We start from the raw sequence: 17,098 nt of genomic DNA on the forward strand, positions 1-17,098 counted from the left end.
AGATCGCATTATATTGCCTGCCCTGATGGAACTTTTTCTTCTCTCCACACAAAAACAAAAAGGAAAAAAAAAACCTGTTTGGTCTTGGATCTCCATGTGCCTTGTTTCCATAGAAATGCTAAGTAATTTGCCTTGCACTTAAAGCTTTGAGCCTCCTAGAGCATGGAGCGCCCGTTATGCTGACCTCCCCAGTCACACAGGCTTCCTAGCTCCTCAGGGGAGAGGTTGGGGTGTTGGAAGGCCGTTTGTGTTTGAAATGCTGCAACAGCTCCCTCTATGGGTTTCCTTTCTGGTAAAACTTTTCCCTATGATCTCCTTGTTGAGCAGTAGACACAACACCAAAGCATCCCTCTCAGTCTACAGTTTGTCAGAAGGGAACTCCTAACTCTGCCTCCAAAACCAAAGATAAAGTAAATAAGAGAAATGAGCGTGGAGAAACTCGACTGCATCGAGCTGCCATCAGAGGAGATGCCCGGCGCATCAAGGAGCTCATCAACGAGGGAGCCGATGTCAACGTGAAAGACTTTGCAGGTAACCCTTCAGTGTGGTGTTGTCTTTTTCCCTGGCGCCGTCGGCAGGCTTCCCACCCGTAGGAGGAATGGGAGTCGACTTAGCCGCGAGGCAGCTGGCAGTGTGGTGAGCTGAGCGCTCGACGAGAGTCGAGGCACTGGGGGTTCAGTCCTGATTGCGTGATGTCAGGTGAGTTCTTTAACCTCTCGGGGCTTTGGTTCCTCTCTTGTTCAGGTCAGTTCTGTGAGCATATACTTCTCACCTACTGGGCTGGAGGCAGTATGGTTGGTGCTGGGGACACAGAGACTCAGAAAGCTTGTCTTCATGGAGCTTATATTCTGGGTGTGGATGAGGTGCCTCTAAGGCCTCTTCCAGCTCCAAAGCCATTCTCACATGAAAGTGTCTTAGTGAATCCAGCAAAGTTCCGTTTTGCAAACAAGCAAATGTACTTAGAGAAGAAAAAGTTATATCAGCATGCTCAGCTGAACTCTGACTCTTCAGGTTTTTATACTTCTCTGTCTGATTTTCATGTACATACCTGGAATGTATGATATTTTTTGCATTTTTAGGAGGAAAAATTGAATGCAAGAAAGGTTCACTTAAATAGAGTGTACCTATTAAAGAATTTTCACTCATCTTTTGTCTATGTTAATATAATATTCTTATGTAGCAAGAGGAAAGCAGAGGAAGATGAAGATCAAAAGTAATAAAAAATGAGGATGTTGGATAATGGTGTTTTTTTCCAAAGGCCCTTCCATTGCTGATATTTTGTGACCATCAAAGAGATTCCGTAAATGTTTTTTGTTTGGAGGAGCTAACTTCTCTTTTCAGGGCTTAGAAAAGGGTGTATCATATGTAGTGGCATCTTTTCTTGTATAAATAGAGTTGTTACTGTCACATATATTAACATATATATGTAATTTGACTTTTCTGAGAGTCATTACAATTATTGTTACACGAGACATGTAAAGGCAAGTGAAGTTATTTCTAAATAAAATTGCACTCCCTTTTTGTTGTTCCCAAAATGTACCTGAGAATGGAATTTTAAACTGTTAATCTGTTTATGTTATTTGAAGATATGAGTCTTTATTGGGGTGAAAATTAAATTCAGCTTCTGAATTTAAATTATCTGACTCTTTTCTGTAAGGGAAAGAAATTTCCCCTATACCACTAGCAAGGGTTATTGTGCCTGTCCAGATTTTTTGGAGAGTTGGTTCATTCAATTCAGATTTCTACCCACGTTGTTTACCCAGATTGTCATGAGATCGTCCAAATGGTTAACACAAGTCCTATCTCAGAGACAGTCTTCTGTTAATATAGTTCTTTCATTAAAGCTGAGAAGGATGAAGTCTTTGGGACATAGAAATCTAAAAGACCCCATGTCCCTGCCTGTTTTTCAGCTGTCATTCCACCAGTATTAAATGTCACATATCCTTTTCCAGGCTGGACAGCATTGCATGAGGCATGTAACCGAGGTTACTATGATGTTGCAAAGCAGTTGCTCGCTGCAGGTGCTGAAGTCAACACCAAGGGGCTGGATGATGACACCCCGCTGCATGACGCGGCCAATAATGGTCACTACAAGGTGAGCGGCCTCACTGCTTCTATTAATGAGAGAAGGAATGATTACATTGTTGCCATGGCCTATTTATGATCAGATCTCAAGCATATCCCCCGTTTACAGCTCTATGCCAGTATGACAAAGCAAGCTGCACTTATTTGTTTTGCTAGGTGGTGAAGTTATTGTTACGATATGGAGGGAATCCTCATCAGAGTAACAGGAAGGGAGAAACGCCTTTGAAAGTAGCCAATTCTCCAACTATGGTGAATCTCCTACTGGGGAAGGGTACATATACCTCCAGTGAAGAGAGCTCAACAGGTAAGAAGGTGGCTTTGTGTGTTTGTGGGTGTAGGTATCATATCTGATATGTCTCGTATATATTATATATATGATATGTATCATATATACACAGATTATGGCTGCTTACTGTGGTGATGATTAGAAAACTGTTAGGGCTTCCAAAGTAGTCTTTCCTTTCAAGACAGTCAGTGGGATGATCCTCATAAAGCACTGAAGTTTATACAACTTTTGGGCTATCAAATCTTGGGAATTCATTCCTACTGTACCTGCAGGCCTCACCCACAGTGGGCTATAACTATGAGAGAGAGGGACAGAGAGAGGGAGGGAGGAGGCTTCTTGTTTTCCTTTATTGTTACATTGATATGAGTATTTCAGAAAGGCATGCTTTTCCTTCTTTTTTGGAAGGGAATGAGAGTTTTGTTTTCTAACCTCTCTGTTCCAATGCTTTTCTTTTCCCTCTTTATTTCTAACAGAGAGTTCAGAAGAAGAAGATGCCCCGTCGTTCGCACCTTCCAGCTCAGTTGATGGCAATAACACGGACTCTGAATTTGAAAAAGGCCTGAAGCATAAGGCCAAGAATCAGGAGCCACCAAAAACAGTTACCCCGGTGAAGGACGAATATGAATTTGATGAGGATGATGAACAAGATCGAGTTCCTCCAGTTGATGACAAGCATTTACTGAAAAAGGATTACAGAAAAGAAACGAAATCAAATAGTTTTATATCTATTCCCAAAATGGAAGTTAAAACATATACTAAAAATAATACAATTGCACCAAAGAAAGCTGCCCATCGCATCCTTTCAGACACCTCAGATGATGAGGATGCAAGTGTCACTGTGGGCACTGGAGAGAAACTAAGACTTTCAGCTCATTCTGTATTGCCCAGTAACAAGACACGAGAGTCATCTAACATCAAGCAACAGAAAGAGAAAAATAAAGTTAAAAAGAAGCGGAAGAAAGAGACAAAAGGCAAGGAAGTTCGATTTGGCAAAAAAAATGACAAATTTTGCTCTTCAGAGTCAGAGAGTGAGAATTTGGAGAGTGATGAGGATGATAGAGACTCTGTTGAAAGTTCCAATTGTATCAAGGACTCCACTATCGTGCTAAAGGAACCCTCACTTTTCAGCTCACTCTCTGCCTCATCCACTTCTTCTCATGGAAGTTTAGCATCCCAGAAACATAACTCGAATCTTGCAGAACAGCACTCCAAGCATTGGAGAACAGATAATTGGAAAACCATTTCTTCTCCAGCTTGGTCAGACGTCAGTTCCTTATCGGACTCTACAAGGACAAGGCTGACAAGTGAGTCTGATTATACATCTGAAGACTCCAGCTTGGCATCATTAAAACCGGTTAGAAAGAAACAGGAACACAAAAAGAAAAATACTCCACATAATACTGTATCTGAAAAGAAGAACTCATTCCATTCCAATGTGGATGGAGCAATTCCAAAACTAGATAAAGAGGGGAAAGTTGTTAAAAAGCATAAAACAAAACATAAACACAAAAACAAAGAGAAAGGACAATGTTCAAACAATCAAGATATTAAAATGAAAAGCTTTCCTTATGATTATGAGGACTCTAAGCAAAAGTCAGATAAGGCCTTAATTGTTGATAGTGAAAATCCAATTGAAAACAAATTAAAAGTACTAAAGCATGATAGAGAACATTTCAAGAAAGAAGAGAAAATAATCAAAACCAAGTCTGAGGAAAAGGAATGGTTGTTTAAAGATGAGATAATAAAAGTCTCCAAAGAAGAGAAATCACTAAAAAGAGTCAAAGAGGGGAACAAAGAACTCAGTAAAGCTTTCAGAGAGGAGAAAGACCGATCAAGTAAAACTGAAAAGGAGAAATCAGTAAAGGAGAAGTCTCCAAAAGAGGAGAAACTTAGAATTCACAAGGAGGAACGAAAGAAAAAATCAAAAGACAAGCAATCAAAGTCAGAAAAGAAAAATGACATGAAAGAGGAGAAAATTTCCAAATCTGAGAAAGAGAAGCCTTTTAAAGAAGATAAAGAAAAATTTAAAAAAGAAAAAGTTTATAGGGAAGAACCTGGTTTTGATGAATTTTGTAATAAAAGTCAGTTTTTAGAGAATGAAGATAGCAAATTCAGCCTTTCTGATGATCAGCAAGAGAGGTGGTTTTCTGATTTATCTGACTCATCATTTGATTTCAAAGGAGAAGATAGTTGGGATTCCCCAGTGACAGACTATAGGGAGATAAAAAATGACTCAGTAGCAAAACTAATCTTGGAAACAGTGAAGGAGGAAACAAAGGAAAAGAAGAGGGATAACAAAAGTAAAGAAAAGAGAGAATATAATGAAAAACGTAATGAAAAAGACTGTTTCTTTAAAAAGAAAGACAGAGACTATTTGGAAAAAACCTCTGAAAAAAAGAAAGACCCAACTGAGAAACACAAAAGTATTTCCAGTTACTTGTCAGAAAAGGAGAAAAGGAGGAAAGATTCTGCAGATGGTATTAAAGACCGAAAAGAAAAAGATGTAGGTGATAGCTGCAAAGAGAGAAAAGACTCATTTGATAGTTCTAAAGACAGAAAAGATGCCAAGGTTAAACAAGAGGAAACCTACAGAGATGACCTTAAAGAATATGGTTGTGAAAATTTTTTTAAGGACAAATTAGATTCAGATTTTGGAAAAAATCTAGAGACTTGGGAAAGACATCATTCAGGGAAAGAAAAGGATAAAAAAGATACTACTGATAAGGACAAAAAAGAGAAGCTGAAATCAGATAAATATAAAGAAAAATCTAAAGAAATAGACAAAGAAAAAAATGAAAAATCCGTCCTTGAAAAAAATCAGAAAGACAAAGAGTCAGATAAATGTTTTAAAGAGAAAAAAGAGACAAAGGACAAATACAAGGATTTGCACAACAAAGACAAAGAAAGGAAGGCTTCCCTTGATCAAATTAAAGAAAAGAAAGACAAAAATTTCTCAGGAACCATTTCAGAGGACTTTGCTGAAAAAAGAGACGAAAAAAAGACTAAAGATAAAAGCTGGTACATTGCAGATATTTTCACAGATGAAAGTGAAGATGAGAAAGAGGAGTATAGTACAGGTGGATTCAAAATTGGGGATGCTATTGGCAGTGAGGTGCCAAGAGTGGAGAATGTACAAGAAAAAGACGAGGAGAAAGAACCTTACACCTCAGAGAAACACCGGAAATATTCTTCAGATAAGCAACACTCTGGAGAAAAGCAGAAAGATAAAGAATCCAAGGAGAAGAAAAAGGAAAAGGGATTAACAGAAGGAGGAAAAGATAAAAAAGAAAAAAACTTTGAAAAACACAAAGAGAAGAAAGATAAAGATTCTATTGAAAAATATAAGGATAGAAAAGATAGAACTTCTGTTGACTCTATCCAAGAAAAGAAAAGTAAGCAAAAAATTCCTGAAAAGGTTGAAAGGAAACACTCTACTGATGACAAGGTTAAAAACAAACATAAAGAAAAGCCAGATAAAGAACATTCCAAAGAGAGGAAATCTTCAAAAGGGGGCGATATGGAGAAAAGCTTGTTGGAGAAGTTGGAAGAAGAAGCCCTCAATGAATATAGAGATGACTCTAATGATAAGATAAGTGAGCTCTCGTCTGACAGCTTTACAGACAGAGGGCAAGATCCAGGCATGAGCAGTCTCCTTGAATCATCATTCACAGAGCCTGCTGAGGACAAGTTTAAGGATTCTATTCCCTTTCCTTCCCTACAAGATAAACTGAAAGAAAAGGAGCGACACAGGCATTCCTCATCTTCATCAAAGAAAAGTCATGAAAGGGAAAAAGCCAAGAAAGAGAAGTCTGAGAAAAAAGAAAAAAGTGATGATTTTAAGGACAGTAGAAAAGAATCATCCCAGTATGAAAAAGACTTCTCCCTGGATGGCGATGCTTTTGGCATGTCATATAACATGAAAGCAGACGTAGAAGATGAATTAGACAAAACTATTGAATTTTTCTCAACTGAAAAGAAAGACAAAAATGATTCTGAGAGGGAACTTTCCAAGAAATCAGAAAAAGAAAAAGTTTATGCTTCAAATTCCATCAGTTCAACTAAAGAGAAGAAGAAAAGAGATAAACATCGAGAAAAATGGAAAGATGAAAAAGAGAAACACAGAGAAAAACACACGGATGGATTTTTTAAGCATCATAAGGATGAGCAGAAGTCTGTGACTAAAGAGAAGGACAGCACTCAAGTGAATGCTTTCAAAGATAAATCAAAAGATGAAAGTATCAAGCTTAGTGAAAGCAGATTAAAAGAGAAGGAAAAGTCTGACTCATTGAAAATTAGTAATGGAAATGATAAAATTCCTCCATCCAAAGACACAGGAAAGAAGGATACCAGACCCAGAGAAAAACTCTTGGGAGATGGTGACCTGATGATGACAAGTTTTGAGAGGATGCTGTGCCAAAAAGACCTGGAGATAGAGGAGCGTCACAAGAGGCACAAAGAACGGATGAAGCAGATGGAGAAGATGAGGCACCGGTCTGGGGACCCTAAACTGAAAGATAAGGCGAAGTCCTCAGAGGAGGTGAGAAAGAGGAGTCTAGACCTGCCTTCCAAAAAACCTCTGGGAGTGGACTCTCAGCTTAAAGAGAAAAAGATGAAGGAGTTAGGCCCCCTGGCTCCTGTGCTGTCAGCGGAAAGCAAGCCCCACCCTGCTGTGGGCACTGACTCTAAAGACTGGCTGGCCGGTCCTCACATGAAGGAAATCTTGCCTGCTTCCCCACGACCAGACCAGAGTCGTCCCACGGGGGTTCCGGCTCCCGCCTCTGTGGTTTCCTGCCCTAGTTATGAGGAGGTGATGCAGACTCCCAGAACGCCATCGTGCAGCAATGAAGATTACACTGATCTGATGTTTGACTGTGCTGATTCTCAGCATTCTATCCCTGTCTCTACTATGTCAATGAACGCATGCTCACCATCCTTTTTTGACAGATACACAAATACTTCTGGTGGGCTTCCTGAAAACCCAGGTCAGACTCCTACCAGGACTCTCCCCGCAAACCTTTATCGTTCAATCTCTGTGGATATCCGGAGAACCCCTGAAGAGGAATTCACTGTTGGGGATAAGTTTTTCAGACAGCAGAGTGTGCCTGCTACATCAAATTATGATTCGCCAGTGCAACATTTAATGGAAGAAAAGGTTCCTTTGCCATCTGTTCCTGCAGAAAAGTTTCCATGTTTGTCTCCCGGGTACTATTCTCCAGATTATGGGATTCCTTCACCTAAAGTTGAAACATTACATTGTACATCAGCGGCTATTGGAAATGTTGCCCCATCTCCTGAAAGTGTCTTCTCTGGTTTGCAGGCAAAATCTTCTCCTTCTCATAGAGATGAGCTTTTGGCCCCATCTATAGAAAGTGCCCTTCCCCCCGATCTGGGCATCCCTTTGGATGCCACAGAAGACCAACAAGCCACTGCTGCTATTATTCCCCCAGAGCCTAGCTATCTGCAGCCGATTGAGGAGGGCCCCTTTAATGCTGTTATTTCAGAGGAGGATAATACAGACTGGGCAAACCCTCCCAGAAACTCGGAGCAACCTATTACTCAGAGCTTAATTGGAACTTCCTCTGAAACCCCTGTAAATTGGGCAGTAGGGACTGAACTTCTGATTAAATCCCCACAGAGATATGCAGAGTCTCCCAAACCTTTCTGTTCTTCAGATCCCATGCATCCAGCTCCTGTGCCGTTTATACCTTCTGATTCTCCTTACCCAGTTTCTCCTATTTCATACCCCTTGTCTGTGTCTGAACCAGGTCTTAATGATGTAAAGGAAGTTGCTGAAGAAGCAATTTCAGGAGAAATAACAACGTCGGAGGAACAGACTTCTTACATGCCCCCTTCTAGGCTAGACTCCTTCTTTACTAGCTGTAAGCCTCTTCCAGAAGAAACACCTGAGATCGTTCAAGAATCCACATGCATACCAACAGTAACTCAGGTCGAAGCTCTAGGCTCCCTGGAGAACAACTTTTTAGAAAATAACATTTCTGTCATAAATCAAGAAGAACCAGTGGCATGGCCTGACCCTTTCACAAATGCAGAAGATGACTTAGATCTGGGTCCTTTTTCTTTACCAGAACTTCCACTTCAAACTAAAGACGTCCCAGGTGCTGAAATGACTGAAGCAGAACCTGTGGGAGAGAGCCCTGTTGTTGCCTCCGAAAGTACAAATCCTGGAGACCCAGGAGCCTTCAGTGGGAACCTTTCTTTATTAGCAGCAGATGAGCAGGAGGGGGTGCCCTCTAGCCAGGCAGCTGCCCTCCTGCCTGTGGTGCCAGGGCCAGAACCTGAGGAACCAAAGCCAGAAGCCATTTCTGTGGAAGCTGCTGCGGAGGCAGGGAGCGTCCCCGAGGAGAAGACTTCTGAACAATTGGAGCCCCACTCTTTTCAGCCGGTGGCATCTGCTGAACTTCCTCCTCAGACGGGTGACCAAGAAAGGGAAACAAATCCTGAAGGCTCCTTTGTCTCAAACCGTACATTGGAGAGTTGTGCTGAGAATAACTTAAGCCAAGCAAGTGTCGATGGTACCAGCACTCAAGAAGATGTGGGAAGCACCGTAGGTCAGACGGCTTCTTCCCAGGCGGAACCACCCCAAGGCAACGCCCAGCCAGAAGCTACAGAATCGGTACCCAAACCGATACCTGAAGTTCCAAAACCTCCCAAAGTAGAAGAAATTCCTCAGCGAATCACCAGGAACCGTGCTCAGATGCTAGCCAATCAAAACAAACAGAACACCTCCCCCTCGGAAAAAGAATTTCCACCAGTTTCTACTCCTTCTACAAGAGCAAAAGGGCGAGTCACAGAAGAAGATGATTCTCAAGCCCAACACCCCCGAAAACGTCGTTTCCAACGCTCCAACCAACAGCTGCAGCAGCAAATTAATACATCTACCCAGCAAACGAGGGAAATGATACAGCAAACATTGGCAGCCATCGTAGATGCTATAAAACTGGATGACATTGAACCCTATCACAGTGATAGGTCAAACCCATATTTTGAATACCTTCAGATCAGGAAAAAGATTGAGGAAAAGCGGAAAATTCTCTGCTACATCACTCCCCAGGCCCCCCAGTGTTATGCTGAATACGTCACTTACACGGGTTCTTACCTGTTGGACGGCAAGCCTCTCAGCAAGCTTCACATTCCAGTGGTAAGTTGCTCCCTGGTGCAGAGGTACTAGTAGCAGCATCAATTAATCACATTAATAACAATAATTTGGCATTTTTATAGCACTTTAAGGTTTACAAAACACTTTACCGTTGTTATCTCAGCCCTGTGAGGTAGGTACCGTTGTTATCCTCATTTTACCGGTTAGAAATTAAAGCTGAGAAAAGAGGTTAAATGACTGGCCTGGGATCCCACAATTAGTAAGTATCTGAGGCAGAATTCAAGCTACTGTCTTCCTGACAGAGGTTCCATCCTCTTACCCCTTAGCTATAATCAGTACTCCAGGGCTATTGAATCTCTTGACAATTAGGAAGTAGCAAAGCCTTTCCCAATGTAGATGTGATGAATAAGGTGGATGCTGCAGTCACCTGACCTGTATGAGGTCCTCTATGAAGTTGACTTCATTGTCCTGGCCTGGATATTCACTGGGTGACCCTTATAGAGTGAGGTGATATTTGTTCCTGCATGTACTTTTTTCCCCAAAGGTAGTATTAATTTTATTGTAGTAGACAGCCACCCCAGTAGCAAGAACTTGCATGTATTTTTTTTTTTAAAGATGCAGATGTTTCCCCCATTGTTTAGTTCCCTTCTCTGCCCCTCCCCCTTGTGCAAATATGGACATTAAAACCAAGAGCTCACCTTCTAAATGTATTTGGATTGGATGCACCTACTGAAATTTCCTTTTCTCCCTTTGGCACATTGTGTACCTTCTGCTTAGGAGAGAAAAGATTGGTAGGTCCCATGGGATCACAACCACAAAATCAGTCCAGATTCAGTCAAGGCACTTACCACTTACATAACATGAATTGGTATTTACATTGATGATCCTGTAACACCTAGATTCTGAGGGGCTTTGGATCATCAGAGAAAGATTGCATTGTATTTGGTACGCTTTTTTGTTTTTTTTTTTTATTGTGTATTTGGTCACATTCTTAATCTTTGAAAGTTTAAAGACTTCCCTACCCAGTCTGAGCTGGCACCAGTTGATTGTGTTTATAGTTTACATTAAAGGTCACGGTTTCCTTTTGTTTTATTTTTTTGAGAAGATTAGCTTAAGTCTGTTAGTTTTAGGATAACTGACTTTGGGACTTTCTCCTCAACACGCAGATTTCTTGAGTTTTTGTTTCCCTAGAAATAAGTATTTCTAGATTACCTTGGAGATAGGGTTATAACCTACACATCCCAGAACAATCATCATATGAGCATCATAACCCTTGTCTCCTGTCAATTCTTCCCTTTCACCATTCTGCAAAGCTCAAAAGAGATGTAGTTGAATGTGTTGAACCCAAATAAAGACAGATTCCTGCTGAGCCACATATTGACTTAGAAAACCACAAATTAACATTATCGATAGTGCATTTTTATTTATTTTGTTTAACATCCCCAATCACATTTTTATCTGGTTCTGGTCTTGCTCAGGGAATTTGACACCTGACTATTCCAAGCATTTGTTGTTACAAATGAGAGACCTGGGGCACAAAGATACTAAGTAACTTGTTTACTTATTAAGTCATTAACGACCTGAAATGCACACCCAGCTTTTTGGACTCCACAGTAAATGCTTTTCCTACTTTTCTTGGGGTTTATGGAGCTTCAATTATAGAAGCCTAAAACTTTTCCTTAACTACTTACATTGGTCAGTCAGTAAACATTTATTTAGTACCTAAGCACTGGGGATAGAAAGAAAGGCAAAAGACAGTCCTGACCCTCTAGGAGCTTACAGTTTAATGGGGGAAACAACAGTATACCAGCAAGCTATCTATGGAATAAACAAGAAATAGTGAACAGAAAGAAGCCACTGGAATTAAGAGAGGCTGGAGGTTTCCTGTAGAAGGTGTGGGGTTTTAGTTGGGACTTGAAGGAAGCCATTAGGTAGAGATGAAGAGGGAGAGAGTTCCAGGAATGGAGGGCAGCCAGAGAAAATGCCCGAAGCTGAAGGATCTTGTTTGTGAACAGCCAGGAGTCCAGGATCACTGCATCAGAGAGAATCTGGTGGGGAGTAAAGAGAAACAACTCTGGAAAAGTAGTGGGGAGGGATAGGTTATAAAGGGCATTTATTATCCAAACAGAGCATTTATATTTGATCCCTGGAGGCATTCGATTTCTACAGGAGTTTATTGAATAAGGGTATGACATGAATGGACCTACACTTTAGGACCCACTGGTAACTATTGCAGTAGTCGAGGCATGAGGTGATGAGGGCGTGCACTGGAGTGGGGACAGTGTCAGAGAGAGAAGGGGGAAGATCTGAGGTGAAATGGACGGGCCTTGGCAACATATCGGATATGGGGCATGAGAAATAATGAGGGAGTAGCTAAGAGGGTTTGTTCATCTTAATATCACATCTAGATTGCAAATCCTAGGGGACTGTGGGGATGGTGTTGACAGTAATAGGGAAGTAAGGAGGTGGTATTTAGAGGAAAAGGCAAAAGAGTTTAATTTTGAAGATGTTGTGTTTAAGATACTTGAAATGCATTTGGAGGTGCAAGACTGGAGGTCAGAGAGAGGTTAAGGCTAGAAAAGTCGATTTGAGACTCATCCTCGTAGAGATGATAATTAAATCTATGGGAGCTGATGATATCACCAGGTGAGGTGTGGAGCAAGAAGAGAAGATGGCCCAGGACAGAGCCCTAGTGGGACACCTACAGTTAGAGGGTATCACCTGAATGAGAATCCAGCAAAGGAGACTGAGAAGAAGTGGTCAGACAGGTCAGAGGAGAACCAGGAGAGAGAAGTGTCCTGAAAACGGACAAAGAGAGTATCGAGGAAAAGAGGGAGATTGGCAGTGTCAGAGGCTGTAGATGGCAAAGAGTTCAAGAAAAACAGGCATTGGATTTGGCAGCTAGAAGATCCTTGATAAGTTCAGAGAGAGCAACTTTGGTGAGATGAAGAGATCGAAAGCCAGATTATAGGCATTAAGAAGAGAGGAAGTAGAGTCATCTGTTGTAAGTGGCCTTCTCAATAGGTTTTGACACAAAGGCAGTGAGAGTGAGTGGGGGTAGAAGGGTCTATTGAGGATTTTTTGAGAATAGTGGAGAGTTGGGCATATTTGTAAGCAATAGGGAAGGAGACAGTAGATTTGTTGTTGGTTTTAGTCATTTTTAGTTAGATCCAACTCTTTTTGACCCCTTTTTGGGGTTTTCTTGGCGAAGATACTTGAGCGGTTTGCCTTTTCCTTCTCCAGGCTCATTTTACCTATGAAGAAACTGCAGCAAATTAGGTTAGGTGACTTGCCCAGGGTCACACAGCTAGTATGTGTCTGAGGTCTGATTTGAACTCAGGTCTTCCTGACTCCAGGCCCGTCACTATCCACTGTGCCTTTTAGCTACCCTAAGCCTGTATATAGGGAGAGACTGACAGTAAATGAGAGAGTAGGGATGACTGGGGGTGCAGATATTCTGTTGGAGAAGACAAGATGGAATGGGGTCATTTGTGTGTAGAGGGGTTTCCCTTGGCAAGGAGAAGGGCCACCTCATTACGTGAAACAGGGGTAAAGGAAATTGTGGCACAGGATATCTGGGTGATATTTGAGAAAGGAAGGAGGAAGAGAGCCTCACCTTTTTTGTCAAATATGATGCAAGATTCTCAGCTGAGAGATTGGGGACTGGGGAAACACAGAAAAGGGTCTCTGTGGAGAGTGGGATAGTGAGTTGCCAAGGGATGTATAGAAGGATTACCCAGCTGCATTGAAGGCCCAGTTGAGATTTTGTAACATAAATTTGTAGTGGGCCCAGTTAGAATGATTACATGTTTTTCTCCACTTCATTCAGCAGCAACGGTGGAAATGTAATCCAAGGCTGAGGCGTGGTAGGGTTTAATTGGCAATATGATGAGGGGACCAGGGACTCAAGAAAAGAGGGTCAAGATGGGGAAAAGAAGAGAGAAGACTGTCCTGGGAGAAAACTCAGGCATTGAGGGGTTGGAAGTCATCAGTGTGGTTGAAGAATATGGTTTAATATGGGAAGGGGGAAGGAGAGGTGGAGAGCTAATGGTTAGAACAGGAGATTTCAAAGTTCTTGAACATGGAGGTGGTCCATGTCAGTGGTGGCAAGATCAAAGGGTATGAGCATCTTTGTTATGTGGCCTAGGTGGGGTGGAGGAAGTAGATCATGGCAACTGAGCGAGTAGGCTGAGGAATTGAGTAGTTAGGGTGTTTGAAGGAGCGTCAACATGTGTGTTGAAGTCCCCTCCTGTAGTAAGAAGGCAAGAGTTGAGGAGGAGAAAAAATATTGTGAGCCATGTACTAAACTCCTTGAAGAAGGAAGGGGAGGTCTGTAGACAACAAATACCAGGCTTTTGATTAGGTGGAAGATGTGGATTGTATGGACCTCAGAGAAGGAAAGGTTACTGAATGATGAAAGTAGGGAGAACCTACTCCAGCATGAAGCTTAGGATGGATTTTTGGCACCACTCCTCAGTTCCTCAGTCCTTGAAAGTCCTTGGCAAATCTCAGAGAAAGTTGGGAGAATTTGCTCTAGAGATGGTTCTGTGGGACACTCCATACAGATGCTGTTCTCTAAAGTGAGGATGATAATCTGCCTGCAGCATGTACTTCCCCCATCTGCTGTGAAGAGTCAGTGCAGCATCATACTGCAGTGCTGTCCAACTCTTAAAATGCTACGTGAAGGTCACTGCAGAGGTGTGTGCTGCCCAGCGCTCACTCAGGGACCCGGGACTTGTTGATTGAGTCATGAACATAATCGTTATAAAACTTTCTTGTAACTTTGTTTAAAGAGATCATTTCTCAGTATTTACTTATTAAAGACATAGAATCCCTTTTTGGAAAGTCAGCCTACCTTTGGAAGTCTTGATTGCAGCATGATCATTATACGTTTTAAGGGGTCAGAAGGTAAAATGTTCATGTCAGGTTTCTAAAGCTTTGGATAATGAAGTTTTTGGAGTGTGTTAATCTAATGTACTGTCAGCCACAGTGAAGCTGGGAAAAAGTGAGAAAAATTAATGAATCTGTCATCATATGCAGAGCTCCTCAGAGTTTTTTCATTAGCAGCCAGGCCCCAGTGGTCTACTCAGTTTGCCTTTATCTATGATCTTTGGCGAAATTCTCCTTCCAATTGGTGCTTGTAAACCACACTGTCATTTGTTATGAAGGGGGAACTCACCAGAAGTCAGCTTATCGTGCTCTGCCTTCTCAAGCAACTTGAGAGGCAGGTTGAGGATCCTTGTGGAATCCTCACTCTGTGGATTGAATCAGTTTTCACCCTGAATATTGATATTCTCAATGGGGGGGGGGTGTGCCATCCTTTTGAGTATGCACAAAATTCGTGTAATTTGCCAGTTTTAGCATCAGATCATGGAATCTTCCATGATTCCATGAGCCATCTGTGTATAACACAGAACTAAAAAATGAATCTGTTTTACATCTCTACTTAAAAACTGCTGGTGACAGGGAATTTGGTATCTCATGAACCACCCCATCCTATTTCTGGATAGTTCTCATTGTTAGAAGGTTTTGTATTTTTGGAACAAAAATTTGCCTCCATGAATGAAACTTTGTGTCCCTTGGTCCTAGTTCTGTCTGTCATCTAGGCAGGTGATCCTCCAGATATCTGAAGGTGGTGATCGTGTCCCTGTGCTTTACAACAAACGTGTGTTAATTATCCTGCTGGGGACATAAAGCTGAGGAGAGGTAGCTCCTTTCACTAAAGGACATCTTTTTTCTTGATTCCACATGTCTAACTTTGTTAGCTGATCTTCATATGGCCTATTTGTGTTCCCCATCACCAGTATTGGTCACCTTTTTCTATACATGTACCATCCTGTCAATATCTGGGAAGTGAAAAACACCTCCCAGAACTTGATACCGCATTGCAGACGTGGCATGTCCAAGGCAGTATAGACTTTGTTTCTTTGAAGAAAGCTGCACTGGTTTTCTCATTTGTTATGTATCACTTTACTAACTTATATTGAGCTTACAGGATATCAAAATCATCAAATTGTCTTTTTTGTTTGTTTTTTTTTTCCTATGAACTACTTTCTGGCCACGTCACCCTCATCCTGAGATTTATGTAGTTGATTTTTAAAAGTAGAAACACGTGACTTGAATTTAATAGGAATAAATTTGATCTTAATATCACCTTTAATTTTACCCTGCTTAGAATTTTTTTTGTCCCAATTTTGACATCTAATGTACTATCCTTCCCAGCTTTTTGTCACCTGTAAATTTAATATTATCTCTCCTACTTCATGTAGTTCACTGATAAAAACATTCAGTATAACAGGGCCAAGGCCAAAAATCTCCACTAGAGATCTTCCCTTAGGCTGTCATGGATCCATTAAAATACCTCACTCTGGGGCCAGCCAGTTATCCAGTTCCATATCTACCAGACTACACTGTGGCGAAATTCATTCTGACACTTTGTCAAATTCCTTGCTGAAATTAACCATTTGAGCACTTAATCCAGGTATTACAGATCTCCAGCATTTTCTGGATGACCTGCCTCAATCTAGTAACCTTATTCAAAAAGGAAATAAGATTAGTCCGGTCTTACTCATAGCATTTCTTCCCTTTGCCCGCTTTCACAAACAGTTCATTTAATCATCTGTTCTAAAATTATGCCAGGAGTGAACATGAGCTCATTGGCCTACACTTTGAATGAGCTATTTTCTTCTTTTTGAAAATCGGCGCATTTGTGAGTCTCTACTCCCCTGGAATAATTCCTCATTCTCCCTTTCACCCGTAGATTACCAGCAATAGCCACCCTCACAGCTTTCTTTCAATATCCTAGTATTTGCCATGGCCTAGTAACTTGGAATTCATTAAGCACCAAAGGTGCTCTTTCACTCTTAATACAGTACCTGGCACATAGTAGGTAAGCAGGCACTTCAACGTCTCATGATTGATCTTTAGTTTCAGTTGTCTTTTGAATATTTGTTATGTTGTTCTCTGTTTAAAAAAAAAAATCCTTCTCCCTAGTAGAAAAAACAGAATTGGCATTGAGGTGAAGGAGGTTTATTTTATTTGCTTTCCCTTACCCATTATCAGTGTCCTACCCATCCAGTGCTACATCCCAGTCCCTTCCTTGGTATTGCTTTTGCCCTGATAGAACTAAAAAAGACCCTCTTGTCCTCAGCAAACCAGCTCATTCTGGGCTTTAACCTTGGGAACATTATCGTTACAAGACCAAGTTACGCTTTATATTTGTCCTCCTGTTCCATGCCCTCGATTCTTTCTTTTTCAGAATCACAGGATTTTATATATATCCCTTTAAAAATCTGAATCAAAAAATTACCTGGGTGTTTTTTTTTTTGTTGTTTGTTTTTGCTTTTTAATACTTCCTCTTATCTTCCTTAATAGAATCACTTGGAATTGTGTCAACACACTTCATTTTAAATGCCTCCTGTACCTCAAGGCACCTTCTCTTTTAGAATGCTGTGAAATACCGTAGCATATTTTAACTTTGCTTTTTTAAGGATATCAGTTTAAGGCTTCATTATCCTAACAGCAAAGCATGTTTATGTAACATATCAGAACACCAGTTCCAACAAACACTGTAACTTGCTCATGACCCAAGCATTGAGGTTAAAGCCCTT

The 17,098-nt window shown here is 41.1% G+C and overlaps 1 protein-coding gene across 3 annotated transcripts in view; it reads left to right on the forward strand.

Annotated features, from left to right (window-relative positions):
- Nucleotides 1–17,098, forward strand: part of ANKRD11 (ankyrin repeat domain 11) — a 345,404-nt gene that overhangs the window by 311,404 nt on the left and 16,902 nt on the right. For all 3 annotated transcript variants that reach the window (XM_027847574.1, XM_027847570.1, XM_027847580.1), the window contains 4 exons: nt 328–531; nt 1,953–2,095; nt 2,242–2,389; nt 2,845–9,530. In XM_027847574.1, coding sequence (XP_027703375.1) covers nt 328–531; nt 1,953–2,095; nt 2,242–2,389; nt 2,845–9,530 — 7,181 coding nt within the window. The remainder of the gene's footprint in view (nt 1–327; nt 532–1,952; nt 2,096–2,241; nt 2,390–2,844; nt 9,531–17,098) is intronic.

The sequence above is a fragment of the Vombatus ursinus genome, unplaced genomic scaffold (assembly GCF_900497805.2).
Source record: "Vombatus ursinus unplaced genomic scaffold, bare-nosed wombat genome assembly UNPS02005286.1, whole genome shotgun sequence".
NCBI classification, from domain to species: domain Eukaryota; kingdom Metazoa; phylum Chordata; class Mammalia; order Diprotodontia; family Vombatidae; genus Vombatus; species Vombatus ursinus.